General features: G+C 38.9%; 1 protein-coding gene across 3 annotated transcripts in view; it reads left to right on the top strand.

Moving 5' to 3' along the window:
• The window catches only part of LOC310954355 (palmitoyltransferase ZDHHC14-like), a 49345-nt gene that overhangs the window by 10873 nt on the left and 20812 nt on the right, over positions 1 to 17660 (top strand). For all 3 annotated transcript variants that reach the window (XM_083923778.1, XM_083923779.1, XM_083923777.1), the window contains exon 3: positions 6100 to 6260. In XM_083923778.1, coding sequence (XP_083779904.1) covers positions 6100 to 6260 — 161 coding nt within the window. The remainder of the gene's footprint in view (positions 1 to 6099; positions 6261 to 17660) is intronic.

Below are 17660 nucleotides of genomic sequence, written 5' to 3'. Positions count from 1 at the left end.
CTAGTTGTACATAGTAGTTGACAGTTATGTCTGATATCAGGCTATCATAACGAAAACATGTAAATTGGGCTCTCCTTTGATTTCCCTGAAGAAGACTATTCAAGGTAGCTTTTTAAACTAATTAAGTCTAGGTGAGAAGACGGAGGATGTCAACCTTATTCCTTCAAATGCTTTGATTTGGCCATATTATAATTCAAAACTAGTAGTGCATTTCATAATCTGATCTGCTAACTTTTCTGTGTATCAGACTCAAGTGTGTTGCTGTCGAATGCTTGTAATCATCCTCTGATTAAAGTCCATTCGTCATTGTGCATTATGCTACTCGTTGCTCTACAATGACATGCTTTAATATCTCTTGCGGATGCATTAACCATATATCGTTATGGTGTTTGCAGTAGAAATTGGCCGTCATAGTTTTATTGTACTGCCTTCAGCAGTCAATAATTCTCAAGACCTTGACAGACCTGCTGTACACTTTTATAAATGGGTATCTTGCTGAGTAATTATCAGTGCAAGCTATCAAAGAGCAGCCATCTCAGACTTTGGCTTTACAGTCGGTGTTTGTACACTAGACTTGTTCCAAACCAGCTATCATAGCACACAGTTTCAGCTTTGATTGACCAACAAGGCTATTTTGGTTGGCTTGATGCTCCAGGGATTTTAATTAGTTGGAAATTGTTTTGACTTTTGAAAATCATTCCATGATGAGTTTATTTGTTTCCCCTTCTGAATGTTTAGATAACTTGATTTGAGATGATTACATGGTAACCAATAATATATCTGCCTGCCTAAAGATCTCTGCTGTAATCTGTATATTGGCTTAAGATACTGTGTGTAAGTGTGAAGACCCCAGATTTCTATTTTGTTACTTTATTGAGTAATTGCCTAGTCTCTACAGTCATCCATAGAAAATTGTTTCTTGAGGCTTATTTACTCTGTGTTGAATAAGCAGGAATGAAGGTAAATATTTTTTTTAAACTGTAGGCCAGATAAGTCAGGGTCGACTCCCTATATTTTTTATATATAGGGCTGTACCCGTTGCCTCTTGAATTTTGTTTGTCAAATCAAATTTGGCTGTTAAATAAGTGAATTCACCACGTCTAAGCAAAAGGCAAAAGATGATGTTATCTCAGAGCCTGACCGGAAAGGCCTCTCTTCCTCTCGGCAGCTGACTCTGTCTTACTCTGGCTACATCCTCACTAATATATTTCCATTTACATTTTTACACCACTACGCTGCGTGATATGCATGGATGGACAATTTTTTGATATGGAGCTAAAGTGCTTGTGTGGATGGAGGTCGTTTTTGTTTCAAAACGCCATTTAAACAAAGTGGTGTGGATGTAGCCTAAGATTCACCCTGGGGTCTGGATCCGCAACTGTCTGTATCATGTAAAGCAGAGCAGCATGAAAGCGAGGAGCACTTTTGGGAACTGAAATGCCCCCAGAAGTACACTGCACACTGACTGACAAAGAAGGAAAGAAAGAAAAAGAAAGAAAGAAGGAAAGAACCACTTGACACAAAGAACCTCAGTGGAATGAGGGGTCTGCGACTGATAATTTGAGTCTTCAAATGTCTTCAGTCTTCAAGTATGTTTAGGCTTGATGTATGTGTTATGGGTACAGTAGTTCCAAGCCCATGTCCCAGCCTACATAGTTACTGTCCTGGAGATGTAAAACTAGAAATGTACAAAATGCCAAGCCAAATAGAACATATAACGCCATCCCCCACCTTGGTCATCCATTACTCAGATTAATTCTGTGGTCAGCACCCAGTGACAATGTCAGTCTTGGCACAATTTATGGATCAAATCCAACACTAATTCAGTCTGTCCTCATGAACTAAATTGTTTGTTGAGGCATTTAAAATCATTGTGATGAATGGCATCATGCCGAATGTCTTTGTTTCTTTTTTTCTTCCTTGGAGGCTTCAGTTCACTCGTGTGGCTGTTTCCAGGGTAACCACATTCCCTTTCGAAATTGACCATGTCTGACATTGGAAACTGTCCGTCTCTATGGCAACAAAGCCCCTAAAGTCCCAGTTAAATATAAGATTTGGTATCAAATTATAAGGAAAATGAAGATGTTCTTCTGGAATGTCCAGTTCCTTGTCAATATAAATTCTTCTCCTTTAAAGCAAAAAGCATTACTGAAATGGCTCATTGTCTTCACCACTCATGTTCAGTGACTGATAAAAAATTGATTCCCGGGATAAAGTCTGCAGGGGGATCTCACAACAGGCAAGATGTTGCTTACCTGCAGCTTGTCCATGCATCTCTATCGATCCATGTCTATAGAGGCTGGCTTGATGTCGCATCCATCCTCCCTCTCTAATAATGGTCTCAGTGTTTAATCTATGTCAGTTTCTACCGACCTGTCACCTTCTATCACACATGACTGCCTTTTGATTATGTTCGTGATGTCCGACACATTGAGACACACTGCGACACACTGCAGACAATGGTTTGCGCTGCTCTCTCAGCCATTTCCATCACCACTTGCCAGACGACAAGTTTTGAAGTACAATGTTTTCACGGAGTACAAATCTGCACGTTCTAGTTTCCTATAAACACCTACAAAATGCAGGTCATCCACATGATTCTGTGGATATGCAGCTAAATGACTTTTGCATATATTTGGCATATCACTTTCTCATTGATTACTTCAAAACCATTCAAATCTTGGCTTCTGGTTAATCGTTACAGATGTAGCACCCTCACGCAAGTTCTGCCAAGCTTTTTACAACTGCAGTGATTTTCCATTAGCACCACAAATTGGTGGATTCATTTATGTGACGTGTGACCAATCTGACAGAACAGAGGACAGATTGTAGATGAATGGGTAGATGGATAGATTTATGGTAATGATATCAGACATAGAAATGTTTTGCTTTTCTAGGGCAGATGCAGACAGACAGCACCACGCTGCAAGCTGCAGCCTATACCCTTTCAGTGTTAATTTGCAGACTTGTACACAGCGGTTATTAGGAAAAGTGAATTAATGATTTTTTTTTATTTAATCAGGCTACTTGGCTGTCAGCTATTTCTATTTTATTTTTATAAATACAATAAGAAAAGCAATAATCCTTTGTACTCAGAAAAAAATATAGACGTTGATTGGTTGATGCCTTATTTTCCCTCAGATTTTCCTGGGTTAGATCCAGAGGAAAACGTTCTAGATATTTTGGCCAGCAGGAACTTTGCACAAATAAAAAAAAAACATTACAAATAACATTTAAAAAACAATAAAAGAGGGGGAAATCCTACAGGCTTTAACACGGATGTTTGTGTATAACAGCATGCCACAGAATGAATGGTTGTTTGCTATGGGATGACGATGATGATACATTTTTCATGCATTTAACCCTCCAGACAGGAAACAAAGAATTGAGTTTGTTCCCTGCATGACTGGAGTAGTCATCTCTTTTCAGTGTTTCTTAAGGAATTGTCCACTCAGCACTGAATAAATGGTCAGAAATGTGCTGGAACTATCTTATTTGTTTCCTTTCTGGCAGTTAAGGTAAACTGGTCTTTTTGAAAATACGCATTTTGTTTCTTATGGCAGTACAGCAAGAAGCTATAATTTGCTCAGTTGTTTTGTTTGTACCAACTCTTCGCAAAGTACACTTCAGTTTTGACCTTTGCTTATTGCTTAGGACATTTAAACAGTATTGAACACATCTGTTGAAGAACCCTAAGGCCCTTTTTTGTATAACCTTCATTACCAAAGCATTACTGCTGCTATAATATGATGTAATAAAGGCTAATAATCACTTGTCACATGCCGGCTGTGTGGTATGAATTTGGAGACAAATAGCAGCCCAAGGGATACATGCAACCAGTACAGTGTTTGCAGTCAAAGCAACCACATAGCTGCTTTCTGTATAGATAATGACAGCTAGATTTGGGAGATTATAAGCAGAAAGATGGTCTGTTGCACTCTCAGCCAAAGATGGGAATTTGCCCAGTATTAGGTTACAATCTCAGGACACAGTGCAGGATGATGTCTCTACGCACAGCCCAGTTCAGAAGACTGAGGCTAGGGAAGCATCACAAATCACTGAGGGCTGTAAAATGGATGCCCTGTTAGCAAGTTTCTAACTAAGATGTGTATATTGTACAATGACACAGTCGGTGTCCAGTACAATGACCTTGGGAACCTCCAGGCAAGTATTTAGCTGGAGAAATGTTTGTGCCCCAAAGTGTTGTCCTGCCTGCAGCCCCCTGCTGATGTCCCAGACAACCCAGTGTTTTTTGCTTAGTTCAGTCCAGATGTAGAGGAGCAGCCGGATTGACCAGTGTCCACACAGATGGGATAATGGCACGAGTTGTAGACAGTTTGTCACATCTCTCAAAACAGCATTGAAGTTTTGTTTGTTTTTTTGCTTTTTTTTAATTAAAACCTTTTTACAGCGTACTCAGCTGAAATGTCCATAAAACATCTGAGAATATGGCATAATGCCAGCCACTTGTGTTTATAAGTTCATAAACCTGCACACTTTCAGAATGCACTAATACATTTGTAAGCCTTTGAGTTCTTTGCTTGGGTGTAGTGTGTTGGCTGACCTTTTCCTCTGCTTGAAGGGCAGTCATCTCCAGCAGCTCAGGTGAAAGCAGGGAGTGAATGCTAGAACCCAATTAGCACAGATCATCAAATCTAAGTAATTTCTCCAGGTCCATATTAACATCCTCCCCATCTGCTACCATTGATGAAACCCAACATGGCGAGCCTAAATATAGTTTGGCTTGGTTTATCAGTGTAACTGCTGTTGGCATAGATCAGCGGATGTACCTGCCCTCCCAATGTGTTGCCATCTGAAAGCTGGATAGATGGGGGATTAGTGATATGATGTCCATTATTAACCCATCATGCATGTAACTGAACAAAACACCTCAAACTGCCTTAATAAATGTAAATAAGGGCTTAACAGTTTGACCTTTGTGTAAATAAAATAAAAACCTATTAGTTCAGCATTTCTATAACATTAGTTATGAAATGGGGTTGAATAACTATGGTTGACAAACAGGATAACTGCAGTGGTTGACCTCTGTCACTTTATTATAGCTATCAGTTTCACTTTAGGCATTCTCACTTTCATGATCTGTAGTCATTGTTTCTCTGCATTGATTTTTAAATGGCAGTCAATCAGAGTGCAGTCTGATGCACTTAGTGAATGGCGGTAATACCTAACTCACCAACAAGCTCTGCCTTTTTTGTTCATCACTTATTGTAAATCAGTCTCCTTGCAAACCAAATGGTGCTTCTCTACCAAGTGTCTGTAATGCATACATGCAATAACTAATCACCTATAGCTGTACTAAAAAGAGCCACTTTGTAAAGTATTCAGCTGATTCTAATGAAAGTCACTTGACAAAAGCATTTAATGCAGATTTACTTTCCGCCAACACTTAAGCTTATGATTAGCTCAACCTGTTTGCATGTGACACTTTATTTCACTAGATGAACAAGGGCCTTTATGTAATCTCTGCTATTTTGTGTTCCTCAACTCATCCCTGAGGGCATATGGTAACCACATGTTTAGTTAGTTTCCCTTGTGTGGAATGGCACCTCTTTGCTGTCCCAAAACTCAATCCAATAGCACAGAGACTAAGAAATTAAATGGGATGTGGTAGCCTTTGCCCCACCTCTGTGGAACCAAATGTGATTACTGTAATAACCACCTGTCCCCTTGGACATTTGATGGGATTATGCTGCTAAATGGTCTCAGTAGTACAGATTACAACACAGGACTGAATCTCATGTGTGTGCCCATCTGTATATCCACTTACTGTTCATTGAGCAACAAGACCCAGGTATTAACACTTCCTAAACCTCATGGCGTGTCTCTACTACCAGTGATATTAGCAGAAGTTCAGTTCAGTGTTTTGCACAGGCTTCTAAGAAGAGCAGGTTGTATATGGGCAGATAGACACATGCCCCTTGGGCCACTACCTGATGTTTGTCTGTAATCCTTCAAGAGTCTGGCTGTTTGAACTTACAGGTTTTTACTATTTAGCTTAGCCAAGCATTTCTGGTCAGACTTTTGTGTCTCTTTTGTGCTTTTGCTTATGTCTCTCTCCATCTCTTCCTGTTTTACCAGTTGTCCGTTCCTGGCGCTGCAGTTGACCCCAGTCATCCCAGTCATAGGCGGTGTGCTGTTTCTGTTTGTATTGGGGACACTCCTGAGAACCAGCTTCAGTGACCCAGGGGTGCTGCCCAGGGCGACCCCAGATGAAGCCGCTGACCTGGAGAGGCAAATAGGTAAGACTCTAATATAATTATTAAAGGTATGAAAATGGGCATGAAACCCCATTATTAAAGTTTTGTTTCTTTACTTCTTGCATTTTTCTACTTCTCTTGTCTATTTCAAGGTTCTTCCTCCCTGTCTGAGCCTGTGGTTAGTTTTATGTTAGATACTGCAAGATTTCCCCTATCCAAGTTGTTAGGTGCCCAAACAAGTTGTAAGTTATGGAAGCCAAGAACAGCTGTCCTTGCAATTCTTTTTTAATACCTTTATCTCAAGATCACAAGTTAATTATCTAGTTATATAAAAGTGTTGTTTTCGCTAGAAAACAAGATAATTACCTTGTGTTCACAAGAAGACATAATATTGTTTTTATTTCAAACTAAGGTATTAAAAAATGGGTACATACAGAACACACATGAAACTAAATTGATTGGATCATATTCACAATAAGTATAAAACATGTTACCTGTGACCTTTTATAAATCGAATAGAAAATACCACTAAATTGTAAGGGAAATTTATACTTTGATTTGAATAATTCCTGACAATGCTATCTTTGACTACATTCAGAGACAAAATCAAGCATTTTTACTGTATCAATTTGGATATCTGTATTCCAAATTAAATATCCCGTCTGCTTTCTGTCCACCTTATTGAGCCTGAGCTGAATTTGTTGCTAGCTTTAGGTCTAACTCCCTTCACTTTAATCAGTAGTGAGACAGGAGTTGTAACATTTATTCACCCACAAATAAACTCTACACACACTGCACTGCTACCTTCATACTCTTCATCACAGATGCTCGCTCTAATTGTCACATACTCTGCGTGTGTATCCACAGTGCACATTGAGTATGGTCTGGCTACACCAGTTTATCATTCTAGGATAGGGGCAAGCCTGTTTGTGTTTCGTTAAACCAATCATACTCGTCTTGGTGCTGAGCCAATGGTTGCAAAATTGCTAGTGTAGAAAGCTGAAGGGGCATGTGAGAGGGTGCTGGATATCAGGCTTTAGCCCAGCACTCTACATACTGTGAGCCAGACTAGTGAAACGGCATCATAGACCGAGTCTTTGAGTTAGTCTCTCTGCATAGTTAGGATCCACAGAAGCTGGTCTGTGCCTTTACGACCTCCTATAAAGAGTGCCAGATTATCTTGCTGATGTTTCTGGAGTTTGTCTGTGTACCCAAAGAAATGGGGAACACGATTCCACTGACTTTACTGGAACTCTACATTTAGGCTGAGGTGAAGTATTGGTTCTGCTCCGACCAAATGGCCTTCGATCTGTTTATGTCACTCCACCTTCTCCGATGGGTCCCCGTCTGATATATTACCTAACTTGTAAATTTCATCTGGATTACTTCTGAATCTAATTTGTGATCTGAAAGGTAAAACTGCTGGTGCATTAGGAAGCACTTGATATGTGTAACTGAATTACCAGCATCACAGCACTGACGGTAGCTCGCCATGAGCCAGAAAGACAGCTAAGACAGCAGTTTTGATGTGGATTCAGTCTGTTCATGAGACTCATAGCTACCTTATTCAATTCATTACATCATATATAGAGAAATCAAAACTTAATTTTAAATGAAATGTTACTGTATCATAGGTCTGTATCTGGATGGAGCACCTGGTCAAATGTAACTGATTTAATTATTATATAAATATAAATTACACAATTTCTGCCACTGGAGCTGATCCCGGCCACTCTAAAGGACTTACATAATGGACTTAAGTATTTCTGTAGTAAAACATATGTTGTATGCATTAGCCTGTTTTGTATACCCCTGGAACTTAACTTTTTTCCTATTTTCCCATTAACTGCATGTTTTACGGTTTGGTCACTATAGCAGTGACAAAATCTCGCCACAGAAAGACACCTAGCAAAATACTGAAAACCAGGGCTGTGGTAGTTCCTGCTACAGAAGGTGTCAGGACCACATTTCACAGAATCACAAGGTGAAAACAGTACCAGTGTTGCTGTCATGGCTGGTAATAAGTTACCTGTTTTTATGATAGAAATTGTTACAAGTGTAATACTTGGATCAGAGTGTAGTTCATTACATGAGATGGAGGTTTCAGAGGAGGTAAAGAGACAATGGAGAGCATTAGAGCAGAATTTACACTGGAAATAATTTAGTAAGTTGCAGGACTGAAATGCCTGTTTGCAAAAGTGCCCTGCTGCTAAATGGATTAATCACTTTACTCAAAGGTTTAGCTTTTTAAACCCTCTTTCTAAAACCTCCTTTAAAGTTTTGGTCCTTTTTATTTGGGACGGGAAGCTTCTATTTCCCAGCAATGGTCCTTTCCGTGCTTCAGGCCACTGGGGCCTCATTAAGCAAACTCTGGCCTGGCTTAATTAATCTCATTAAGGAACTTAAAAGCTTTTGGATGGAGTACAGAGAGCTTGGAGCAGTGGGTTGAAACGACAAAAGTACCATGCTTTATTGGCAAGCAATTTTTTGCACAGGATAAACAAATTAAAGGCTGAAAATATGAACAGTGATGACCTAAATACCACACTCTACCCCAGCCCCTCGCACACCCCCCCCCCCCCCACACACACACACACACACACACACACATCACCAAATTGGCTTTGTGCATAGCAATTGGCTGTTTCTAAACTCAAATCCACTTGTTCACAGGCAGTTGAGTGGTTGCCTTTGGCTGAATCTGATGTTGACAGGTGGTGGTGATATGATAGAACAGACTAGGGCATTTCCTTAAGAAAAGTTCTGTTTGTATTTTTACAACATGGTTCTTTTGTAGCCTTTCCTGTCATTCCTATTGGCTATCGTAACATTTTTCTCACCAGCTTAATTATTGAGATGTTTGCAGAGACTCGACACATCTTTGCAATAAATTCCAGGGCATCATTAGCACATGCATTCAGACAGATGTTAAACTAGTCCAATAAAAGGTTTAGATGAACGTTTAGATAAATTAGGTTAAGCTTGTTTCAATTGTCGAAAAGCTTGTAGTTGTGATGTTCTGAAGTATTATGGGTCCCATTATTTTCCGTATGAAAGTACCTGGCTTGTAGTAGCATGAGCATTAAATAAACACACAAACACACAAGCATAAATACTTTAGGTGTTTTGTATCCTTCAGATAGGAATGCTAGATTTAAGCTACTGGTAAAGGTCACTGCATTTTTCCCCAGAGCTAGTAAAAAGCTAGAAACACACTTTATTCATAGAGTTGCTTATTGCACTCTTGCTCTTTCTTCCTATTTTCTCTTTCTTTCTGTCAGTCTTTGTAGTGTAGTCTTTAGTTTACTTATGCCTCCCATTGCTGTGTCTTTTGGTTCGAGCCGTGGCATGGCAGCTTGACATGCAAGACATTAGTAGCACATCTGTTAGCTCTTCAGCCTGATCATCCAACCCCATTGCAAGCCCCAACACCAACCAGACTCACAATGGCTTCTAGGAGAAAACACTTATGCATGTCTCTTTATATGTCTCCCTTCTCTTTAAGCAGTGATGAAAATGCACTTTGGAGTTGCACTAAGGCTGGACCGATATATTGTTATTGGCCCATCACAGACCTATCGATATCAGCGTATATGTTGTTGGAAAATACGCAGATAGGAAAACTTTTTTTTCGTTGCTCATTTCTAGAATTGTTTGCCAGTGTAACATATGTATAATGTTGGTAAATTTTCTTTAATTAAGTTATTTATATAAAAGAAACAGCCTTCTGAGTACCTTTCGATACTTGTACCATGCAAAAACGATTCACAATCCACATAGAAAAGGTCTATTTTCATTTCAGCTCAAAAATTCACTGAGTAGACCACCATATTGAGCTCAAAAATCCTGCATTGATTGTGCTCTAAGTTGCACAATAGTTTAAAATATCTGCTTTTCCATGCTCATCTTAACACCCTTATTTATTCATTTTGTTTGTGTCTTTGTACTTACTTTCTCTTGCAAGCGTTTTTCATACAACATCACTAATTTTTAGCATTTATTTTTCTCATGAGTCAGCTCTCGCCCATTTTTACTCACAACTTCTTTTCTTAACCAATATGTCCTTGTGTAACTGCGGAGACACTGATAATAAGGAAGCAGCTGACAGGCTTAGCGAGCGTGGGTAACTTTTTCACATGTCAGAGCTGCCATAAGGTTATGGCTCTTACCACAGGCCATATCCTTAGTTGTTGCTTTTTTGGATTTGCAATTTGATGTACAGCACTCACTCCAATTACTTAACTGTCCGACACTTATCTCAAATAAGAATTCCCATACAAAATTCTAATCAATAAGTGGGTATATTTACAATTTACTTTGTACAAATGACAAACATCTATTTATTATACTCTTGATTATATTTTGCATCCATCTTGTGCATATGTATTATATGTATGCATGTAGCTGTTTTAATTTGTTTTTAAATTCCCTGAATGCTCTAGCCACCAGTATCCCAAGACGTTTTGTAATTCACCAGGAGCCTCATGAATAGATGATAACGTTTTCAAGTCAAAGTGCCACAAGGCTCCATTTGGACACTGCTCCTATTGATCTGTTTACTAAACAAGAGGGGACATAATGTCTGAACAATATGAGACATCAAGGTATTTCATGCTCCCTGTACTTTAGGATGGAAAGCTGATAGCTAGGCCTCTACTGTCATTGTGAGAAGGTAACTCTGATGTCTGCCAAATGTCTGTAAAAAGAGGTTAGAGTAGGTTGTATGAAGTATAGTCGACCTCAAACAAAATCCAATATGGCATGTTGGCATCATATGTAAAATAATACCTCCTGTCACTCCACAATGTGCTCCTAACGCTCCATACTTTGTGCACCTAAAGGGCTGGAGGAAAGAGTGTGGGGTCAGGAAAGGTAGCACAGCTTGTTGTTTATCCCTGCTTGAGATGGAGACAAGAGTTGATTTCTCTTCAGCGTGCTGCGTTTGATGTCTATGCATGTCTGCCTGCCTGCCCAATATGTCAGGACTAGACAGGCTGGCATCAGTTTAGCTACCACATGCCAAATCCAAAAGACTCCCTGTAGCATTAATCAGAGTGAGAGATGGTCAGAGCTGCTGGTTTCCTTCCCTCCTTCCACCTAATATGGTCCAAGCTAGCTGGTGAATGTCAGGGCAGCCTCAGTGTTTTTACAGAGCTGCCAACCAGACTCGAGGCCGGCAGAGGAAATATATTGTGGAAGACATAGAGCTTGTGTTGCTGGAGGAAGGATGGACACATCAGTAGAGGATGCAATGACATTTAGGCTTTTCATGACTAAAGGAGAAGTCAATATACAGTAGGTGTTTGAGGGCGGGGTCAATAGTGCTCTGAAGTGCATCATTTTTTTTCTTTCTCGTGTTTGCATATGTTTCTCAAACGGGTATATCTGAACAGAAGTATGTGTGGGATGAAATTGGTAGTTTTTGCCTTGGGGCTACAAGTTTTTGACTGTTCCGTGGTTGGCATCTCACCACTGTTGGTAGTGACTCTTTCCACTCTGCCAGTCTGTATAATGTCATAACAAACTGAAAATTGCTTAAGTGTGCTGCTTGTACGAAGCTTGAGCATTGTTAAAGGGATAAAAGCTGGACAGCCTATTGCTGATGAATGATAACACCAGGCTACAAGTTATAGATGATACTCTCTGCAAATGTCTGGCATTACAAATCCTAGTGGAAGTCTAAAAGCTGTTATTGGAAACATTATAGAATGCTGATATCAGGAAATGAAATGTGATTTTTCATGCTTTGTTGCCATCAATTAGCCTCTTTTTTTTATTTCATATATACTTTATAGATGACAAACTGACAAACAGTCAGAGGCATTGTGGAGGTACGAGGGTCATGCACCTATCAGACTTCTATCTATTGTCTATTGACAAGAACTGCATTCTGGGTAGGGGACTTTCATGTTACAGAGTTAGTTTTCCAGAGCTACCCAGATGCAGTGAAGTTACCTGAAAATCGTATTTTCATATTGTAGTTATGGACTACTTGTTTTGTATTTCCATAATTGTATTACAAATGTATTACATTTCACTGCTACAAGAAATTAACAATTCTTGATTCTGAAAATGAATGAGTGATCCAGGGATTCGTCTAAATGTTAAAAGTTACAAACCAAACAAATTAAGTTTCAATAAGGGGTTGTCAAATAATATTTTCTTTCTTGTTGTGTTTAAAGTTTCTTAATTATCATTTAGGGCCAAAGCAATCAATTGAACAAACTTCATTTTCTATTTTGCGCCCTGTTTCAATTAGTTTGTTTTCATCATTTTTAATGAAATATTCAGTTGCTTTTGTCAGTGTCCTTGCCAGAAACTTAATTTAGATGCAAAATTCAAATACATAAGAAAGTTAAAAAATACAGCACACACATCGAAAAATAATAAATACTGGGTGCTGGACAGAAAAGCGAGTACATAGGTTTAAATGATGAGTCTGCACACCAGAGTCTGCTCCATATAGTGTTTTTTAATGGTGTATCACCTACACAAATACACAGCTTATCATCAGAGACAGACCAGCTTGAGCCATTCTCTAAGATGAGAGCTAGCTTAATCACATTAGTTACGCCTTCCTCTCCCGATAAGCCACTGCAAACAGGCTTTCTGGATTTTAACACCTTGTCATCTGCTTGTAACACTGACTTTGCTTTGGTTGGAGTTAAATGTGTAAATGGACCATAAGTAAACCTTTCATTATGAGCCTTGTCTTGAACATCACAAGATGTTAGAGGTGGCTACTTATTTCAGCCTTGGCATTAGTATCCCATAAATGCTGGTCATGGCACTGTTACATGCCACTAAACATCAACAAGCTGGCACCAATTTGAATTTATCCTCATAGATGGTGCTGTTCACAGGGGTTAGGGATGCAAATTATCAATTAATTCATCAATCTATAAGATGAATCAACTGTCGATTAATGATCGATTAATTGATAAGCCACAATTCTTCTGAGAAGCTAAAATTCCCTCTGAATAGATTAACTGTATAGACCTTTTTAATGGAATTCCATTACTAGGCAACAGTCTGGGTCCTTGTTAATTTCCTGTCAGCTGATGTCGTTCACATTCACTGCAACAGGAATCAAACTTGGACACATTTAAAATGTTTGTTTACAACTTTGAAAAGGTCTTTAGGTAACATAAAATGCTATCTTCCTTATGATATAAAGAAAAAATGCAAATCATATTCTTTAATCACTCACTTGAGGGCAGGGAATAACATTTTGGTAGCATATCAAACATATTCGGAATAGAAAATATCAAAATATTACACAGGCTACTTAACATTAAATAAATTGGGCATTCTCTCATCTGAACATTAATAGCAGCAGCATAAAAAAAAAAAAACATTCCTGAATAGAAGAAAACAATACTAGAGTCCAGTCAGGAAAGTCCAACAGTCTGCTGTGGCGGCCACATTCGCGTAGCTTGCTTCCACGCGGGTGGTTATGGTTTTTCTAGAGGGGATATTGTACCCTGGCTCGATGTACTTTATTACCTCTAGAAATCCCTGTCCGTCAACGACATTTATCGGCAGCATGTCTGTAGTAACCATGTTACATATAATACCCTCTGCTTTCGTGTTGTCATACCCTTCGTCCCAACGCTGTGGTGATGTTAGCCTGAGAACCACTCGCTGCTTTTAGCACGGCTGAATGTGACACATTCATTCATTCATTCATCTTCAACGAAGTTCTGGAGCTGTTGTACGTTAAATTACTTCATCAACCAACTTAAAGTGGCTCCATACTGCGCTCCGTTTTGCCCTCTTCATTTTGTCAGTTTACAGCTTCTGGTTTGTTTTGTTGTTGTTGTCGTCAGAGCCCTGCTTCGTTTCTGTTCCCGCATGTGCGTCAAGTACGTATGGCGTTAAGCGCGCCCTCACGTGGACTGGCAGGGAATTACAGGTTCAAAAGGCAATTAATTGCAATTAATTAATTTTAATCTGGTAATTTCTTATCGACAGTTAATCGATAATCGATTAAATGTTTGCATACCTAACAGGGGTATATTGATTCTGACCTCTTGTTGGCCTCCAACTCTAGATATGATAACAAAGTGAAATATATCAGCTGCCATGATACAGCAGTGACTGCAGGATGTGGTCACTCACAGTAATGTGGTAATGTGGCACATCCTCTTTAACTCATGTTAAAGCCCCTTTTGCCCTTGCCATGACAATATACTGTATGTCTGTTTGACATAGTGCCGAGATGTCCGTCCTGTTGCAGTAAAAGAATGAATTAATACCTTGATATGAATGACAGTCTAATCATAATTCATGCTGGTACTTAAATCGCTACCGTGTCTCTCTTCCTCTCCCCTCTCAGTGTTGCTAACCGCCCTAGGTCACATTCATGTTTGACTTCATTGTTATTGGCTGTATAATAAGTAATAGGTGTGCAGCCAGTGGAAAGAGGCTTTATTACTAAGCCTCTTGACATCTCAACTTCTACATTTGTGAATTGCTTTTACATGGACCTCAGCCTATCCTCTCTTATTATGAGTGACAAAGGGGGCATGTTGGCAAGGGAGAAGATTTAACAGAGTTCAACATGACACAGCGATGGAGAGAAACTGCTTAGAAGGGAGGATGAGAGTAGGGATGCGTGATTAGATTATTGCACTTGAGTGGTGGATTAAGTTATTGCACAAAAAAAAGAAGAAAAGTATATTGGTACTAATAAATTACTTGCTGATAATGGCCCGTCACAGATATATTGGTATCAGCGTATATGTTGTCTGACATAGGCTTAGACTTCTCTTTATTGATCCCTTTGGGATGACTACTGCAGGGAAATTGGATTTCCTGCAGCTTACAAAAAAGGTATAGTAGCATCTACTATATACAGTATAAGATAAACGATAACTCTTAGCTAAATATTTATAGAAAGTAAACAATAAACTCTTAGTTAAATATAGATGTAAGAATACAGGTCAAATAAAATTCAGGGGAAATTAAATCAGATAAGTTAAGTGTAGAGAAACGTATAAGATAAAATATGTATGACTATATGGTAGTAATGAGCAGTAGAATTAGATTATTGCACTTTAGTGGTGGATTAAGTTATTGCACCAAAAAAAGAAGGAAAGTGTAGTGGTGAGTAGATTATTGCACAATGAGTGACTGAGTGCGCTGATATGAAAAACTACTTTTGAAAACGATGCAGGGTAATTTGACAGTGGTGTCATTATGTAGTTTGTCCAACAGAGCGTCATCAACATGAAGTACTACTGTTTATTTAGCTATTTATTTTTATTTTTATTTATTCATGATTGTCACTGTGTTCATTTCTAGAATTGGTTGACAGTGTAATTGGACTACATTGTCTGTATAATATTATTAGATATTGGGAATGCACAATATACTGTACAGATAAATGATCAGCCATTGATGGGAAATTTATATTATTTTGTATTATTCCGATAATTAAATTATAGTATAATACGAAGCCGAAAAAACACAAAAGTTGCATACCTATGCTCCCTTTTCGGGAGCATAGGTAATTGATGAACTCTTTCCAGCTGGTTTGTTGTCAGGATGTTCTTTTTTCCTTGAGTTGTGCCTCCAGCTGTTCTTGGGTCTTCCTGGCTTTCTTTTACCTTGTGGGTTCCAGGTTAGGGCCTGTCTGGTGGTGCTGGAGGGTGGTTTCCTTAGGGTATGCCCAATCCAGCCCCATTTCCTGTTTGATTTATGTTTCAATAGGTACCTCTTTTGCTATTTCCCAGAGCTCTTAGTTACTAATTATGTTTGACCTGTAGATCCAGAAGCTTATTGCTTGTTGCTTTTGTGATTCTCCATGTTTCTGCCCCGTAAAATACAACTGATTTGACTTTTGAGTTGAAGATGCAGAGTTTAGTTTTAGTGGAGGTGAACTTGTGTGATTTGTACTTCATATTTGTATTGGTATGAAGAAGGATGATGTTGCCTTCCCTATTTTTGTCCTTCCCAATAAGGATTTCAAGGTGTAAATATGTCCACCTCTTCTAGTGACTCTCTGTCCAGAACTTAAAGCTTCTCCTACAATCTACCATTTATGTAATTTTGATCATGTGGGCTGTAAAGAGTCCTTTTACTCTCACAAAATGCCTTGGGCAAAATAACTTTAACTCTTATTCTATCCCCTCCTACTATTCTATTCTAGTCCCCAGGCTTACAGTGACATGGGCCGGAAAAGGTGTGAGATAAAGAAATACTAGTCAGTGGATGATAGAGCTGCAGGGGGCAACGATAGAGGAATACTATGTACAGTAATAGAGCTGTCAATGTAGAGCTGTTTTATTGGAAATGATGAAAAACAAACTTGTTGGGGAGTAATTACACTGGCCTGGATTGACCCAATATGCTGATCATTCACTCTCTCTCATGCTCCATCCATTATGCCTGCATTTACTTTCTCCTCTCTCTCCCTCAAACGAGCACACACACACACACACAGATCCCTTTCATCTTAATGCACTTTAATAACATTAAATATATATATATATGCAGCTAATGGTGTATGTTGTCCTATAACGATCAGATTAAGTCATCGTAAATTCACTACCACATGACCAAAAACACCTTTTAGTAAAAATTTTCGTTATCTTGTCTCTTTGCAGTAGCAGCTGTGTTGTGCTTCTCTTGTCCTCTGCTGACATATTCTGGCCTCTTCCAATACCTGACCACATCCTCACTTGTCATCCTTCACTCGGACAGATGTCGTATCTCTGTATGCAGACTATTGAACCGATCCAAGGCCATTGTCAGTTCAGCCCAGAGTTACAAAATCTAAAGTGGAGGGAATTTAATCCAAAATTGTCTCATTGTGGAATAGACTTTTCCGAGCTCTTGACCATTTATTTCATATGTGCACATTTGTTTTCAAGTTATAAATGTTTTTTTGTTTTTTTTAATCGTTTACGAATTATGTAAGAATTGACTTTGCATTTGATTTGTTTCCATGCTGTGTCCTTACAGCTACTACACTATGTGTGTGATTCAGTTACAAGTTACCGCCACTGATTTATGTATTAGTGCTTTTATCAGTGGTTGCTGCTGGTTACGACGTGCTTCAGTGCAGACAGACTGCTCCTCATACTTTTCACTCTGTTGGATTTTTATTGGCCAAGCTATACATGTAACTTAACAGAAACGATCACAGGTGTAGTTAAGATGTTTTTCAAAAAGTTAGGATATTTGAATAACTTTTAACCAGCTTTTTCAACAGTAACATTTGAGCAGCACATCAGACTAGAAGGACATTGGAAACACTGCAGTGTTTTGTGAGCCCATACTAATGCTGCTATTTTGTGTTGTGGCCACATGAAAAATTATGCTCACGCAGCAAACCAAATTAAAACAGGTTGGCACTCCAAAAGTTCCATGTTCCTCTGAAGAATCACTGGCACGTTGATTGAAATGACATTCAACAAGCTTTACATTGGACCACCT

Source organism: Echiichthys vipera (assembly GCF_963691815.1).
Source record: "Echiichthys vipera genome assembly, chromosome: 12".
Taxonomy (NCBI): Eukaryota; Metazoa; Chordata; class Actinopteri; order Perciformes; family Trachinidae; genus Echiichthys; species Echiichthys vipera.
The sequence above is the reverse complement of the archived record's forward strand: the minus strand, read 5'-3'. Positions and strand labels throughout refer to the sequence as shown.